This window comes from Fundulus heteroclitus, chromosome 18 (assembly GCF_011125445.2).
Source record: "Fundulus heteroclitus isolate FHET01 chromosome 18, MU-UCD_Fhet_4.1, whole genome shotgun sequence".
Lineage (NCBI taxonomy): Eukaryota > Metazoa > Chordata > Actinopteri > Cyprinodontiformes > Fundulidae > Fundulus > Fundulus heteroclitus.
Window position 1 is genome coordinate 22,729,386 of NC_046378.1, and position 16,516 is coordinate 22,745,901.

Sequence of the window (16,516 nt, forward strand, 5' to 3'; positions counted from 1 at the left end):
AGTAAAGGAGCTGGTGTTACCAATAGGACAATAATCCCAAACATATTGAAACTGGTGTTATAAGTACAACGTAAGCTAACATTTAATGACCTTGACCTCAGCTATGCTCAAAATCAATGGGCTTTGCATAGCGGCCTGATCCGAGCCTGAGAAAAATCATATTCATGTTGAGTTTATGTAAACGTTTGCCTGGAAATGCTTCAGGTCGAGATGTTTCTTCTGGATTTTAAGGGAACACTTTTGCTGTTTTCACCCACATTTTATTTAACTCTAACATGACTAGACTGATTCACACAGAAGGGCTAACTTAGATTACTCTGACCCACAAAGACTGACAGTTTTGAGCTAAATTCATCTCTAGCTTTTCAGGATATTTTGCTGGAAGAGGGAAGTAGCACCAGAAAGAGAAGAATATCTGGTCAAGTGAACCCATTTGTTTTTTATGTTTCTCTGCCAAAAAAAAAGGACTTTCTTCTTGCCAACACTCCAGGACTACAGTCTGAATGCTCTCTCTCTTACATCAAAGTGGCAAAGGACACACAACAGTATTTTCTACACATTTATACATATTACAGTTACTGAAGTCTGGCTTAACACATGCTGACCTGATGCATTTCATGTAAAGTTTTTAGAGTTGGTCACAGTGATTAAAAAAAATAAACTAATACAGGAGTAAAAAGGGTTCTAACTATGCAATATGTGTGTAGCTCTTTATAGGACACTACATCGAACAACGGCTAAGTCAAAAAGCCGGGACACTTGGGAGATTAAATGAAGCGTCGATGTGCATTACACTAAAGCATTTGCTCTGATTGTGATTTTTTTTTTTTTTTTTTATTTCATCAAATGCATCCAAAGTCTCAGTACATTGATACTGATAAGTGCCTTATTTTAGACCGTTTTTTAAGCAATGTTGTCTTGTTTTGTTTCTGTTACACGGTTTTGTATGAATTTTATGTAGCTGACCATGTTTTTGGACTTTTAAGAACGGCCGCATTTCTACATCAGTTTGACCCTCTGTAAATTGCTGTGATACTTTATTTGCATGGTCATTGCTCGATGTCGTCTTGTTTTTTTTTTTTTGTGTGTGTTTTTTGTATATTTTGCACATTTCATTCGCATTATGTTTACGTTACGTTGCCGTTCTGTTGTGTTCGTTGTTGGACTCGTTTATTCTGAAGCTCCGGGTTGTTTTGGATTTAAACGCTAGAGCCAAACGGGCCTTCTGCAGTCATATAACGCAGGTAGCCGTCGCCGTTTTGGCCATTTATGGTACATAAATGTACGGTGGATCTTAAAAGTGTACATGCCCCTGGTAAAATGACAGGTTTTTAAGACCATGATTCCTTTCATAACTTCTGTCACCTTTTTATAGTAACGTTTATTCAACTGAACATAAACAAATATTCAAACAAATCTGTTGGATGGGAAAAATATAGGAAATGAAAAAAGTTGCATAAACCAGTGACCAAGTCTACATGCCCTTAAATATGTAAAGTTCATTTTGATCTTGTGATTAAGTTTAGCTACATTGGTGGCTATAACTAACGGATAAAGCGAGAAAATGTCAGTTAAAGAATCTTACATGGACCCTTGAACTTAATTTCTGGTTTATCAGTGTCTCTACAGACGATATTCAGTGTCTTCCTAAAAAGACACAAGACTTAGCGTAACATTAATTCAAGGGTGTCCACACTTATCCTACCATGTTATTGCTGCTTTGCATAATTTTCTTTCCTTCCAGATATTTTTTTCCCCAGCCGAATTATAGAACTGACAAAAATCGGAAATTATTTATTATGCTTATTATTTCTGTAAGTCATATAAACGCCTGGCTTTTTAACTGGGGTGTACACTTTTGAAAGCCAGTGTAGACTTCAGTATTGCCTCCAGTTACAGTAGTGACCTTTTTGTGTTTTGTTTTTCCTGATTGGTTTGTCTGTTTTTGTACGTTTAGCGTATTTAATTGCATGTACCAGTCGGTTCCTAGTTTTAAAGTGAAAATGACTTGTAGAAACGGTGCATATAGGAAATCTCAGACTTTAAAATCGATCCGGACGTCATTAACTCTATTTTAGCCCGCTGTTGAACCGTAGATGACGGAAACGGGGGTGTTTATCATATACCAAAGCATGCTTGTTTTTCCTTTTGTTTTGTATCCTTGGATTTTTATTGTGCTACCAGTCACTTAACCTACACAACTCTAGATTTAACCAAAGACGTTGTGTTGATCTTATAAAAAGGGAGATGTCTGTCTTTAAATGTTCCCCTTGTTTTGTACTCAAATATGTTCTATTTTTTATATTACATACTGTAATAAACTACATTTATTAAAAAAAAAAATTAGGTTTGTTGCATCATCTTGCTGGGAGCCGGGGGTCACAATCTAAACTCATTTGTTAAGGAGTTTTGCCTCTAATTTGTCAACAAAATTTTATTCAAATGTTGCTTCTCCGGTTAGCTCGGCGACGGAGCTTTGAAAATGTGAGCAAAGGTGTGCCGGCTCGTGTTTGCACAAGAGAGAAGAGGATCTCTGGTGTGTTGTTCTAACCCTGATGGGCTCAGGTTACCTGAGCGAGGGTACGATGGGGTTTAATGCCAACGCACATGCAGGTAAATCTAGTTTTGGTCCGTCCATAATGCTCCACAGAGGCTCCAGCTGTCAGAGGAGCAAACTGTAGAGGAGGTGTATGGTGATTTTTTTTTTTTTTTTTTTTTGCAGCGATGATCTTCACAGCAGAGCAGATAGTTTGCGTCTGTGAGGTTCTGCTGCAGGGCAGTTCCCTGGATCGCCTCGCTAGCTTCCTCTGCACTCTTCCTCCCTTCTCCTCTCCGTGCCTGGGGGAGCTGGAGAGCGTGCTGAAAGCCAAGGCGGCTGTGGCCTTTCACCAGGGCCGCTTCTCAGACCTCTACGCCCTGCTGGAGGGCTTCCCCTTCTCCCCACGCAGCCACCCGTTCCTGCAGCAGCTCTGGCTGCAGGCCCACTACGCCGAGGCCGAGAGGCAGAGGGGTCGGCCCCTGGGGGCCGTGGGGAAGTATCGCGTCAGGAGGAAGTTCCCTTTACCCCACACCATCTGGGACGGAGAGGAGATCAGTTACTGCTTCAAGGTAGGAGTATCTTTCCTCACAACACTTACATTTGTTTATTCAAACACTTTCTGGCTGAACTTGTCACTTTCAAGACACTTGTTGTCTTGCAAATTACACCCCTCCCTCCCTTCCTTCCAAAAGTTATAATAGCTTATGTTAACGCCACAAACAGATGTATTTTTTTGTGATTTCTTTTTTTTTTATGGAACACGCCAACACAAAGTATTGTATACTTTTGACTTGGAAGAAAAATATTTGTTTTTCTTTCTGAAAAGTGCAGCATGCATTTCTATTCCGCTGCGTCGACATTTTGTTGAACCGTCTTTCTGTGCAATTACAGCTGCAGCACTTCAAATGTGTTTCTTCCCACCGTGTTGAACGTTGAGGCAACATTTGTGCTGGGTGTTGGTTGCAAAATAACTCAAGCTCAGTCATTCCAGAAAAAGTAAAAAAAAAACAACAACTGGGGGGTCCGGTTGTTTTGGTCCAGGGGGTGGACCAGTTTCGGTTCAATTTGCATGTTATCTAAGCCATTACAAGGCCCTTGTTGGGCAGTAGTATAAAGCTTGGTACTCCACATTACTCCAGACTTTTTGAATTGAGAAAGCTTCCTGGATAGGAAGCGACACGTTTTCAAACTTCGGAAAAAAGTCCAGTTGTTTTGTTTTTTACTTTTTTGGAATGACCATGACCTGGATGATGGAGAATCTTCACCAGCATCAAGCTCAGTCGGATCAGATAAAGACCGATGGTGAAGAGCAAATTTCAAGTCTTGCCCCAGATTTTCTGGCAGTCTGGACTTTGACTGGGCCGTTCTAGCCCATGAATAAGCTCTGAGCCAAAACATCACACTGTAGCCATAATAGGGTATCTCTGGGTTCATTGTCCTGTCTGAAGTAGGAAGGAAGCATCTGTCCTATTCTTAATTAAAAACCTCTAAATAGACCTTCCTATAGTTTCTTTAAGTGACCTCTTTCTTATTGTCACTCTTCCATCAAGACTTGATTTGTGGGTGACATTGTCCACTGATTACCCCACCTGAGCCGTGGATCTCTGCAGCTCCTCTAGAGTAACATGGGCATTTTTGCTGATTCGCTGTTAGTGAAGGCGGTTATATCTGGGGAAGTTTTTAGTTGTGACATTCGCTCCGTTTCCAGATGATGATTTGAACGGTGCTCTGAAATATTCAAATCTTGGTATTCTTTTATAACCTAATGCCATTAAAAACGTCTCCACAACGTTCTCTGTGACCCTTCTTGGTCCTCAGGGCGTTCTCTAAGAAACCTCTGAGCCCTTCCCAGAACTCCTGGTTTAATTTACACCCAGATGGACACTTATTAAGTAGGTCACTGCTTAAGGCTGTTGGTTTTACTGGAATTTATTCAGGAATGTCAGATTCAGTGGGGCTGAATATTTTTTATTATTATTACCCTTTTGTTTATGCAGGTAGTCTCATTGAGACACAAGTTCTCATTTACAGACGAGGCCTGTTGAATATAAGTTTTATTTGTAGAAAAGAATTGTAAACTAAATTTTTTTTTTGTTCACTTTACAATTATGCACTCTCTTTTGGTCTATCACATGAAATCCAAATTAAATACATTGTTTTATTATTAATAAGTGTATTTGATTGGGACAGAACAAAAACATTGTTACAAATTGAAGTGCAACCGATGCCATGTTCATAGATCGTCTAGCGAATAGCAGACCAGGTCTGTAAGACAGAACAAATACAAGCAGTAAAATAAAACATGAAAAACATACAGAATATGTACAAAAAAAATTTCCTTTGTTGTTGAACTGTTTGAGGTAAACCATAGAGTGATTTTTAATTATGATCAATGTGAATAAACATTAGAGGTCTGAATCCTTTTAAAAGGCTCTGCGTATTGGTTACACCGAGGAGTCATGCTTTTAATGGTACCCAGAGCTTTTAATTTCATTTATAAAATAGAAAACATTTTCACTACTGTTTCACGTTGCAATTTTTTATATGGGTGTTTGTTGTGTAATCAACTTTGAATCCATATCTAACTTTTATTCACAAAAACAGCTGAAAATAGAGGTTTAAGTAAACTCACCACAAAAGCTAAGGTATTCCTTTAAGAATGTGTAATTTCATTTTTTTTATTAAATCACACATTAATTCAAGGACCGATAAAATGCCACCCACCCTCCTAAATAAATGTGATTCAGCTCTGGGAGCCCAGATGTGTTTGTGAGCCTCGATGTTGAAAATAAACTGGCTGATGTGATTGTGTACACCAGGAGAAATCCCGGAGCATGCTCAGAGAGTGGTACCTCAGAAAGCCTTATCCTTCCAGCCAGGAGAAAAGGGAGCTGGCAGCGGCCACCGGCCTCACTTCCACCCAGGTCAGCAACTGGTTCAAGAACCGCCGGCAGAGGGACCGCGGCACCGACATTACCAGGTCAGCAACATCTGGTAGATTAAAGCATCTGAGGAAAAAGGGTTTAAAATTGTTCTGCCACTTGAAAGAAGAGCTTTTGTCACATGGAGTCCACTAAAGCAAACGATGGCACTGAAACCAATAAAATACAAAGTTGTAGCTTAAAATGAAGACTTTGCGTTTCACCCTTTTGAGTTTTAAACCTAAACTAAGTTATGATTTTAAATCCAATAACTTGTAAAAAAATGTTACTTTATCACAACTGTTTTCCTCATAATTAAGACTCTGTATCTAATATTTAAGACATTTTATCTTTGTATTTCCAGATTCTGACTAGTCTAATACAAGCTTTACTTTATCTCAATTATGACTCTCATAATTACGAGTGTTTCATAATTATCATTCAGTGTCTCAATGTTATGACTTTATAATTCCCAACCAAGACTTTGCTTCAAAATAATGACGTAAAAACATCTAACCATGTTTAGCACAAATGAGTTTATATCTGATTACTAAGTATCCAATATACATTTTAAATTACATTGTATCTCATAATTGTGATAACTGTGATAATTCTAATTTTAAAACATCTAGAAATATTTTATATCAATTATAATCTCAAAACTGAGTTTAGTGTAAAAAATTAACTATATTCTGTATAATTATGAGTTCATAAGTGTAACCATTGGATAATTGTTGACATTGTCAGAAAATTATTTAAAACATTTTTCTTTCATATCAGAATTATGACTATATTTCCTAATTAGCACTTAAGAGTTTTTATTCAAAATGTCAATTGAATAATTACGTCACAGTATTTGGTGCGGAGCTGCTACACAAGGTCATGGACTTCCGACTTACCAATTTCGTGAGTCCACCGTTTTTATTTTCGGCAGGATTTTTTTTCATGATTTTGAAGGATGTTGAACCTGCAAGTGGAAACCTGAAAAATGTTCAGTTGTTTTAGCCCACACAATTCATCACACCCTCTCCAAGCATACTACAAAAATGGCCATACTGGGTGGAGTGGACCTCTGCGACCTGGAGGGGTGTAAAGTATCTTTTAGATTTAAAGAGACAGCACCAAAAACAAGTTGCTGTTAGACGAACTTCAGAAAATGGAGTAAAAAGGGTGAAACTGGAGCTACAATAATGAGTTCAGACCAAAACATTTCAGTTCCACTTTATAAAGACCACAGCTGAATGACTTAAATGTGAAAAGAACTAAAAAGCATGATGTGTCCTCTTTAAAGTCAACCTACAGTACTTTTAAAGTTCACTAAGAAGCTTTAATTGTATCGATCTGGCTGGAAGAAACACGATCATTTCCTGAAGCGACTTAAACAACAGCAAAAGAGCCACAAAGTTCTAGTTCTCCCATGTTTCAAACAATAGAAATCATTTAACATTGTTGTGAGCTTTTAAAAGGAGCAACAGCGCCCCCGTGTGGTGAGATTGAGTCATAATAAATAAAAGATCACTCTTGCTTTTCTAATGCATCTCTATCGCTGTTTTATTTCCCGCTTCAGTTTCCAAACTCCACTCGCTGGAGGACCTTCAGGAGGAGTCCACCCGTCTTCTGAGAATGATGTTTCTCCTCAAGGCAGCCCGCAGCCTCAGAGACGACGCCCAACACCTCCACGCTTGTGTCATCCTCCTCTTCCTCTCCACCACATGTGCCAAGACTGTTAGAATCCCACTTATAGACAAACCAAGGATCAGTCGGGGTACCAGGACTTTAAAATTAGCAAAAATTAAGTTTGATTCACATCGGGCGTGGTGTTCACAGCATCAGGACGTTTATAATAAACCAGACGTTGAGCTCATTTCAAGGACAATGCTGGTGAATTATTCTACATGAGCAAAGTGTAACAATTTGCCTGGAAAAAAAAAAAAGAAATAAACTAAAATGCTTTGAACTTCCAGACAGTCTAACCTTGTGTCAAATAACACATCATGTAGAACATTTACAGTTTAGAGATCTTGAAAATGTTAGATGATGCACCTAAAAGCAGCATCTAGAAAGATCTTCAGTGATCTCAAGGCAAAGTTTGGAGAAATTATTCAGAGATCTCCCCGTCGCTCACCACCGCGGTAACTTCAAACAGAGTTCAGCTCATTTCAAGTCTGTCTTCAAGAAAAAAAGTGCATCTTCCTCATTATAACGGGTCAATCATTGTTAAGGCTTCGTTGACATGAAACTGACGCTGACTCAGCAGGGACAGGACTTTAGTTTCAGACTTTCCCGGTTCAGTTGGACCAGAGGTTTGCTTTGTAGCTGGTCGTTCCTGCTTGACTCCTGCTTGGACGTCCATCAGAGGCCCAGGTACTCTGCCAGGAACACGGCCATGATCTTGGTGAGGTTCTCCACGGTTGGACGGTGCATGTTCTCCTCCGTGTCGTCCAGCGTGTGCCAGAACTGAGGGAAGGGAGTGGGGATGATGTGTAACACGGGGACACCTGGAAGAAAGGAAGGCAAAAAAGGTGGGGGAACTCAGTCAAAGTAAAAAGTGCACCAACCAAGAAATTACTGGAGTAAACAAGTATTTGGTAAGAAGGGTACTAAAGTACTGAGTAAATATTTCTAACAACTGATTTAATATTTAATCGGTCATGCAACAATCTTCAATGATGTACAAATTCTAGTATTTTAACAACATAAAACCTTTACAAACTAACAATTACAAAGGAAGAAATCCAGGCAGAAGAAACATTTTTCTACACAATGTTTTTCATCATAAAACTTATGAAACCAAGCAGTTAATGTATAAATAGTAAGTTAGGACACTGCAAAGTACTTCTAATAATATCTACTGTTTACTGTATGGTTACTTTACCTGTAAATGGCTCGATGAGCTCAGCAAAATACCATTAAAATAACAAAGCTTGTGTACAAACAAGAAGTCTCACTTTATATAAACTGCAGACGTGTGTCTCAGTTTATTTATTCAGTGAAGTTACTAGCAGTGGAAAGAGTAGCCAGACATTTTACTCAAGTAGCGATACCTCTTCATAATATTTACTGAAGTAAAAGTAAGAAGTGGGGTCCAATAAAACTACTTCCAGAAGTACATTTTGTTCAAAAAGTTACTGAAATGAATGTAACTGAGTAGACTTGGATAACTTTGTCATTTTGTATGCACAGAGTGCGTACAGAACGAAATTTCGTTGCATACAGCTTGTAAATTGCAGTAAAATTAAATTATAATATAAGGTGCAGCAGTGATTTAAAAGTAAACAATTGAAATGTAGACAATGCAGGATTGTCTAGTAAATGTAACTGGTTACTACCCACCTCAGGTGTGCCCCCACAGTCACAATCAACCGACTAAACTCAAAAATAGAAAGTGGACGCATCTACAAACATCGCAGTCTAACAAAACGGGCAAAGCGGTGGCCAGCAACGCCCCAGCAGCGGCAGGGCAATTAGAAACCGTCCTAACTTAAATGGAAACAGGGTTCATACTAGGGCTGGACGATAATTCAATAACAATATATATCGATCGATAGATGTATATCTATGATAGAAAAAAAGGGTCAATAAAAACTTAAATAGAACAGTTTTCCTTCCTTTTGCAGTCTAGCCTATCATGTAGGTTGATGCTACAGTCGTTACATCCTCCCAGCCAATCACAAACGCAGACCCAGAAACGCCCCGCCCCCTTCAAAGGGTTCAGAGAGCATGCGCTCTTTATAATTTTTTAAAAACTTGCGGTTTTGGTAAAAGTTGGTTGAATAAAAGAGTTCGAGTTTGAATTCAGTGTTTGTGTGTTCTGTATCTCACAATAGGTCGCTAAGCAACAGCATAAAATGGCCAGGGCTGCGCTATAATATAGGGCTTTATTAATCCCACATTGGAGAAATTTACTTGTTACACATTGGCTTAGTAAACAAAAAGAAGGTGCCAAAAGGAGGAGAGGTGCATAAGGTATATACAGTTTGTCCACATATGTACAGTGTATCAAAAAATAAAAAATGAATAAAAGTACAGGGGAAATAAAGCAGATATTTAGGGTGACTTATGTACAAATGGACTGACGTTTTACATTAAGTGGTACCAGGTAAGAACACGGTGATGTAGTTAGATAACTATACATCTGAAGATATATGTTTTGAATTTGTTAATTATCGATATCGATCAATATGATTTATATTTTATTGATATGCTTTTTTTTTTCTATATCGTCCAGCCCTGGTTCATACGCACATTTACACAGACGAAACATGTTTGCCAATAGTTTTTTTTGTTGTGCCTCACCTCTGTGAAGGAAGGGGATGTGATCATCCTGAACGGGCCCCAGGTAGACGTCCTTCCTGAAGTAGGTCTGCTCTGAGGGGTGGGACGTCAGGAGACCCTGCCGATGGAGCCTTTTCTCTGAGGGTGAGAGGACGGATCAGACAGACATCAGGGCAGAGTTTCCACATCCATGACAAAGTTAGAGTCTGGACCCACCTGCAGAAATCAGTCGGTCAAACCATCGCGCCGTGTTGTCGAAATGATTTGCGATGAGAGGATCGGGACCACCGAGCAGGTCTAACAGCACAAACAGGTCCTGAGGATGCAATTAGAAGGCAAGCGGAGGAGTAAGTTTCTTTTTTATGATGGTATTTGTAATCACTAGTAGAGGCAACAAAACTAAAAATTATGAGTCTGAAGGTGGAGGAACCCCGATTACATTTTTTTATTTATATTAGTTTCTTCTAAATGTTTCTCATCATCAAAAACTAAATGCCAATTAATCTGATAATCCCTCAAATCCTTTATCATCTAATTTTATCTTAGCTACTAATTCTACTAAATAGCCAAGTTAAAATTAAAAAATAATTTATTAATCCCAAAGATATATTAAATGTTGTTGTAACTCATATTACAGGGGTTTCTTCAAAGAGTTGTTGTAGATGCTGATGGCTGCAGACAGGAAGGTCCTCCAGTACCGGTCTGTCTAACAGCGGTTCTGGACAAACCTCTGACTGAAGACTCTGCTGTTGTACAACAGTCTGATGAAGAGGATGCTCAGGGTTATACGTGATGTTCTTCATACTCTACATACCTCTTTGCACAACTATCTCCAGAGCTTCTAGAGGTGTTCCCAGAACGGAGCCTGTCTTCTTTATAAGCTTCTTCAGCTTCTTTAAGTCAGTTTCTCTGATGCCACTAACCCAGGAGATGATGGCAGAGGAGATCACACTTTGCATAACAGACGTCTAGAAGATCTGCAGCATATTGCTGCAAACCCTGAAGAACCCAAGCTTCCTCAGGAAGCACAGACTGCCCTGTTTCTGGTAAACTGCTTCAGAGGTGTCTCTAGACCAGTTTGTTGTCTCACATTCAGAATGAGATGATTGCTTCCACACCATGCCACAAAGCAGTCCACCAGCTCCCTGTACTCAGCTTCTTGTCCATTTCTGATGCATCCAACAACTGCAGTTGTTGGGAGAATTTCTGCAAATGACAGGATGCTGTCTTGTACTTGAAGTCTGAGGTGCACAGAATGAAAAGGAATGGTGAGAGAACAGTCCCCTGTGGTGCTCCTGTGCTGCTTAATACATGGTTAGACACTCAACCCTTGAGCCTCATAAACTGTGGTCTGTTTGTCAGGTATTGGTTTGATCCAGGCGATGGTTAAGGCCTCCACCCTGGGCCTTCTGGGAAAGCAGTTCCTCACAGCGCTGTCTGCTTTATCCAGGTGACAGTGGGTTTGATGAAACGGGAGTCGATATGGAGTCTTCTACTCCACGGCGATAAGCAAACTGAGACTACAAAATATTATTTTTCTTGTTTATCTTTACCTAGAAAATACCTAGAATCAGATTTCATTTTTTTCCCATACTACGTGGAAACCTTGCAGGTTGAGAATCTTCTCTAAAAGGGGCGTTTTTGCTGCATTTCCAACCAGAATCAGTGAAAATCTCACTTCCAAATGCAAATATAACACCGTGAAGAGCGACCTACTGCAGATAATTGATTTAACAATCCCGTAACTACATTTCCTTACAATGCACCGTTATTACACAAAGGGAAAAACACTTTAAGTCATCGGCTGTTCACTTAAAGTGTCGAGGAAAAAGCCCCCACAAAAGGGCAACAGCAGCCAAGAAACCAACCTCTTTCCTTTTCTGTCATTAAAAACAATCGCCACAGCCATCACATAGCACTGGATGTCAGCCAGTGAACTGCTTTTCACATGTCCAGCAGGGCCATCGTATGCTGCAAGGTTTTAGCTTTTTGCGCGTGCATTTTAAACAAACACAGATTACGTTCTCTACGCTGACGCTGATTTGGTCAGGTGGAGAGAATGAGCCCGGCTGTGTCGTGTTTCTGCGTCCTCACCACAGCCTGAAGCACGGTGGCGTGAGGCGAGGCCGCAGGGTGGGCCGTGTCGGCCATGAGCTCGGCCAGGTGACGGGAGCCGTACAGCGAGTCCGTGGCCGTCCACTCCTCAAACGCCTCCTCGCCGTCGAAGAACACCAGCTGCAGGGTGACCGGGAGTTTCTAGGAAAGGAGGAAGAGAAAGTCGCTTTACGATGAAATTACTTTCTGAAATAGCAAAGCTGACGTCATCTTTTTCCCTTCTGCAGCGACGCTGCAGTGAATTACAGCCTCTGGGGACATGCTGCTATATACTGAGGTCTGGAGTCAGCATTTTCTGCACACTGTAACCATTGCAGGCAGAGGGGTAAAAAGAGAACAAAAGGAAAGGGAAGGGAAAGACGTTTGTCAGCATCTTGGTACCTGAAAATGAAGAGAAGTGACATCCAGCCGCTTCAGACAGAAAATTAATACCTGCTGTTTGAATGATGTGAGCTGTGCGTCCAGAGAAGCGACCAGCTCCAGGATCATGGCACAGGGCACAGCAGAGTCACTGGCCCCCAGAAACACCTTCCCTGGGGCCCGCTGGTCAGCAGGAAGCGCTTTGGAGTCGTAGTGGCAGGCCAGGAGGAGCCGCCGCGGGGCCGTGGGGTCCAGGACGCCAATGACGTTGGTGAAGGTGACTTTCCCACGAGGGGTCGGAGACTGGAAGGAGTCCAGATCTACGGACCAGCCGGCCGACAGAGAGGACAGGGTGGAGGTGATGTGCTGAAGCAGAGCAGAGCGTTAACGACAAGGCGTTGAGTGGAAGAAAGGGGAGTTGAGTGGAATCTGTAGATATTCACACACCTTCTGTACCGCCTGGCTGCCTCGCGTTCCTGGGAGCCTCTCTCTTAGGATCGGCCGCAGGTGAGTCTCCCACAAGCGAGCGCCATCGACTGAAGAGGCCAGGCGGCGGATCTGAGCTGCAGAGACTTTACTGGGTTTGTGGGCCAACTGTGGGAGATACGATGAAAACAAAAAAATAAATAAAACTAAACAGGAATAACACCACTGAAGTGGATTAAGATGCATCTGAACTCTAAGAAACAGTTTATTAACTAATATTTTTTTATACAGGTATTCTGTTCCTCCATGCTGAAAATGTTACCTCTGTTTGTTTTGTTTTTTTAGTTGGTTTCTACTTTTTGCAAGATTTATTAAAATGGATCTACAGTGAAGAAGAAAAGACTTACAGTGTAACACGTGTTCATGTTTTGGGCCTCCTGCAGTGAATGTTATAGCTTATCTGCTCAGTTATGAACAAATAAACAGGAAAACTGAGCCTTTAACCTGGAATTGTGGGTATTTAATATTTTGCAACATGTTGAATACTTGGAATAACCCTGACTACGCCCACTGTGGCACGATAAAGGATTATTCTACTCTAATAATAAATATGCCCAGAGTTAATAAGTAAAATCGTTTTAAGCATCAAAACTTGCTAAATGTATTACTTTTTTTGCATAAAAGGAAACATTCCCAGTGCCTTAGCAGAAAATATTACCATAAAAACACGTCACAGCTTGCCAGTAGTGAAAGAAGATATAAGATACCTGACTAACTGTAGCTTTAAAGTAAAAGTGACGGTGAAATATTATCCAGATTATTACAGATGATCGCTAAAACAAAAGGTATGCGTGGGCTTCACCGCGTAATTTGATTACCACGGTAAATTATATATATATATAAAATACTTTTTCATATTTAAACAACGAAAAACCAGGTAGTCCATCTCCCACTGTGGAAATCTCACCCTATCTTTAACCAGATCCACGGCTGACAGGCGGCCCACGTGTCCGTCGGAGGTGTCGTTGGTCAGGTAGACGCTCAGAACCACAGCCAGCACCAGAACACCGAGGAGACCCAGCAGCAGGACCCGGGCTCGGGGCTTCCGCACCCGCTCACAGCCGGGGAGAGAGCCGCCGCCTCCGCCGCTGTTGCTCTGCGGCAGAAGCTTGCTGTACCTGCGGCTGGACCTGGCCATGGCTGCGGGGAGAAGCGTCCTCCGGCCGGGGCTGGAGCTACAGCTACGTGTCCAAAGCGACGGGCTCGTGGAGCGACGTGGGAGGGAGATTCACGCAGGAAGCGATGATGATGATGACATCTGCAGCCGCCTGATTCAACATATCGATCCAGGGTCAGCTGCTGAAGCTCTGCTTGCTGTCCTCCTCCACCTGTCCTCTGGAGTCATGGCTGACCGTAGATCTGTTTAATTCATTGCATTTTTAATAAGGGTTATAAACATCTTCAGCTCCCGGAGCGCTGCAGCTATTCCTCGTTTGCTTTTTTTTTTTTTTTGTTTAACTAAATCACTAACAATCATTATTAGGGAACAAAACGTCATATATTTAACATAGTTAACAAAACAAACCAGTTTAATACACTCCTGTCACTGGACTAGTCTCAGCCTAGATCCCAAACAGTGACGCTTCTTCTTCTTCTGCTTAACGCTGGTTGCCAAACCACAAGTCAACACGCTACCGCCACCAGCTGGTAGGGAGTATGTTCTTCTTCTTCTTCTTTATGAATTTTTCTGGCGGTTGGCACGCAACGAAACGGTGCATTACCGCCACCAACTGGTTTGGAGTGTGGATCAGAATGACTTATTTATACTAACTAAAATAAATTACAACCAAACTACCAAAACAAAACAAACACAAAAAAATAAAATAAAAAAAAAATAAAAATAAATATATATATATATATATATATATATATATATATATATATATATATATATATATATATATATATATATATATATAAAATCCTATCAATTAAATTACTTAGTCTAAGATAATTAAACATAATCCCATAACACTTATCTGGTAGTGAGTGTCATTCAGGACAATGATACCCACCCCACTGACTTTCAGATGTGACCAGTAACCAGTTACGTTGTACTTTTATGAGTAGCTTTATTGCACTGTACTTTTTACTGTTGCTTGAGCCATATTATTACTCATGTATTGCTACTCTTGAGTAAAATTGCTGGCTTCATGAATAAAAAACATTACTCGTTTAACCAAAAATGCACCAGAGAGACAAAAACCTAGAGTTTATGGTTAAAGTGAGACTTTTTTATTTTTACACACGCTTTGTTATTTCAATGATATTTTCTATCTGCTGAGCTCATTGAGGCATTTGGAGTCAAATGAGCGTACAGTAAACAGTAGATTTTGTCATTGGAAGTACTTTGCACTGTTCTAGCATACTGTATGAACTGCTGTAAGCATTGCTTTCGAGTTTAATGTCAAAAAAAATATTTAGAAAAAGTATTTATTTTGTCTTTAGTGTTTTCAGCATGTCTTTTGTCTTTAAAATACCAGAATTTAAATTTTGTCTGTCTGATTACATCATTTTTAAATATTGTATCATTAGCTGTTATGATTAATTACTCGGTACTTGTACTTGAGCAAAAATATATGTTGACGTAGTGCTACTCTACTCACCTCTGGACATTGTATACCACACACAAATAATACCTATAAGCCCCCACCCCTCAAAAAACTCGACTGTATTATTTTAACTCAAATAACAAAAAATATCCTTATAGCATACATCAAAAGGTCGTTTTATTAATAGATTTATACAATTTTACTGTTCAAGACTCAATGTGTTCTTTCTCACTGATATTTCCTACAGTTATCCGTTTTATTTGTTTCACTTTTCCCACAGAATTCACACCATCCTGTATGTTTCCGTTTTTTATGTTGCGTCCCAGTGGTCCCAACCACAGACATTATATAAGAGATTATATATATTATATAAAAGATCTTTATATTATGTCTATGGTCCCAACCCCAAGTGTCCCAGCCGTAGGTTGTATCCTTCCTGGTTGTTTTGGCACTTCTTCTAAGTAAAAAAAAAAAAAAAGTATTCAATACAACTGTTAAACCCATCTGTAACTGTTATAATATTTGCTGGAAGTCTATCAAGACGGCCTTCGTAATTATTATTATTATTTTATTTTTTTAAACTAATAAAAAACAAGTCACATTTTCTTTAGGCTTTTTAAAATGGGATATTGATCAGAGGAGCCACAGACATATATACGTAGACGCGTCATAGGGCGCAGGTTCGCACGTCAACGTCACCGCCATATTGTATGTGGCAGAAAAAAGCTGAGTTCTGTTATTGTGAACGTGGATCAGAGAAGATGCCTCATTCCTGTGCTGCAATAAATAGACACACAGACACACACACACACACACACACACACACACACACACACACACACACACATATATATATATATATATATATATATATATATATATATATATAGATATGAGGAGCGCCATCTGCTGTACACTCTTGAACAAAAGTTTTATTGTTCTCATGGACAGATGGCTGTTGGTAAACAGCGTTATGGCGCGTTACCGCCACCCAGCGGCAAGAAATGCAGCTGAGCAACAGAGAAGTTAACAGACTAACAAAACAAAAATGTATTAAAAAATAATAAAAAAAGATTCATTTTAACACCTGCTCAATGATTCATGGATAAATATTCAATTGAATTCATTTTCATAGCACAAATTTATGACAAATATCCCCTCAAAGCATTTTAAAATACATTACGTCTAATTATACATATAATACATTCAATCCCTTAACATCCAATCACACAGACATATTCAGATAAAATTACATGCATTTAATGTCA

The 16,516-nt window shown here is 39.9% G+C and overlaps 2 protein-coding genes across 2 annotated transcripts; one reads left to right on the top strand and one right to left on the bottom strand.

The window, feature by feature from the left end:
* The first annotated feature begins 2,353 nt into the window (after positions 1–2,353).
* Positions 2,354–7,190, top strand: six9 (SIX homeobox 9). The gene is made up of 4 exons (XM_021307887.2): positions 2,354–2,613; positions 2,723–3,108; positions 5,359–5,519; positions 7,028–7,190. Exons 1-4 carry the CDS (start codon positions 2,556–2,558, stop codon positions 7,188–7,190), a joined length of 768 nt encoding a protein of 255 aa, XP_021163562.2. The 5' UTR covers positions 2,354–2,555.
* Positions 6,666–14,305, bottom strand: qpctla (glutaminyl-peptide cyclotransferase-like a). The gene is made up of 8 exons (XM_012881220.3): positions 14,222–14,305; positions 13,604–14,055; positions 12,658–12,804; positions 12,283–12,576; positions 11,830–11,991; positions 9,952–10,051; positions 9,757–9,873; positions 6,666–7,958 (listed from the first exon to the last, which is right to left on the bottom strand). Exons 2-8 carry the CDS (start codon positions 13,832–13,834, stop codon positions 7,813–7,815), a joined length of 1,197 nt encoding a protein of 398 aa, XP_012736674.2. The 5' UTR covers positions 13,835–14,055; positions 14,222–14,305; the 3' UTR covers positions 6,666–7,812.
* Between the last annotated feature and the right edge of the window lie 2,211 nt (positions 14,306–16,516).

Excerpts from the sequence above, each read along its gene's own strand:
- six9 (XM_021307887.2), top strand. The coding sequence starts at position 2,556 with ATGGGCTCAGGTTACCTGAGCGAGGGTACGATGGGGTTTAATGCCAAC. Across the intron at positions 2,614-2,722 it reads TAATGCCAACGCACATGCAG|CGATGATCTTCACAGCAGAG; the intron begins GTAAATCTAGTT and ends TTTTTTTTGCAG. Across the intron at positions 5,520-7,027 it reads CGCGGCACCGACATTACCAG|TTTCCAAACTCCACTCGCTG; the intron begins GTCAGCAACATC and ends TTCCCGCTTCAG.
- qpctla (XM_012881220.3), bottom strand. The coding sequence starts at position 13,834 with ATGGCCAGGTCCAGCCGCAGGTACAGCAAGCTTCTGCCGCAGAGCAAC. Across the intron at positions 10,052-11,829 it reads CCACCGTGCTTCAGGCTGTG|GACCTGTTTGTGCTGTTAGA; the intron begins GTGAGGACGCAG and ends TTGCATCCTCAG. Across the intron at positions 9,874-9,951 it reads TGACCGACTGATTTCTGCAG|AGAAAAGGCTCCATCGGCAG; the intron begins GTGGGTCCAGAC and ends TCTCACCCTCAG.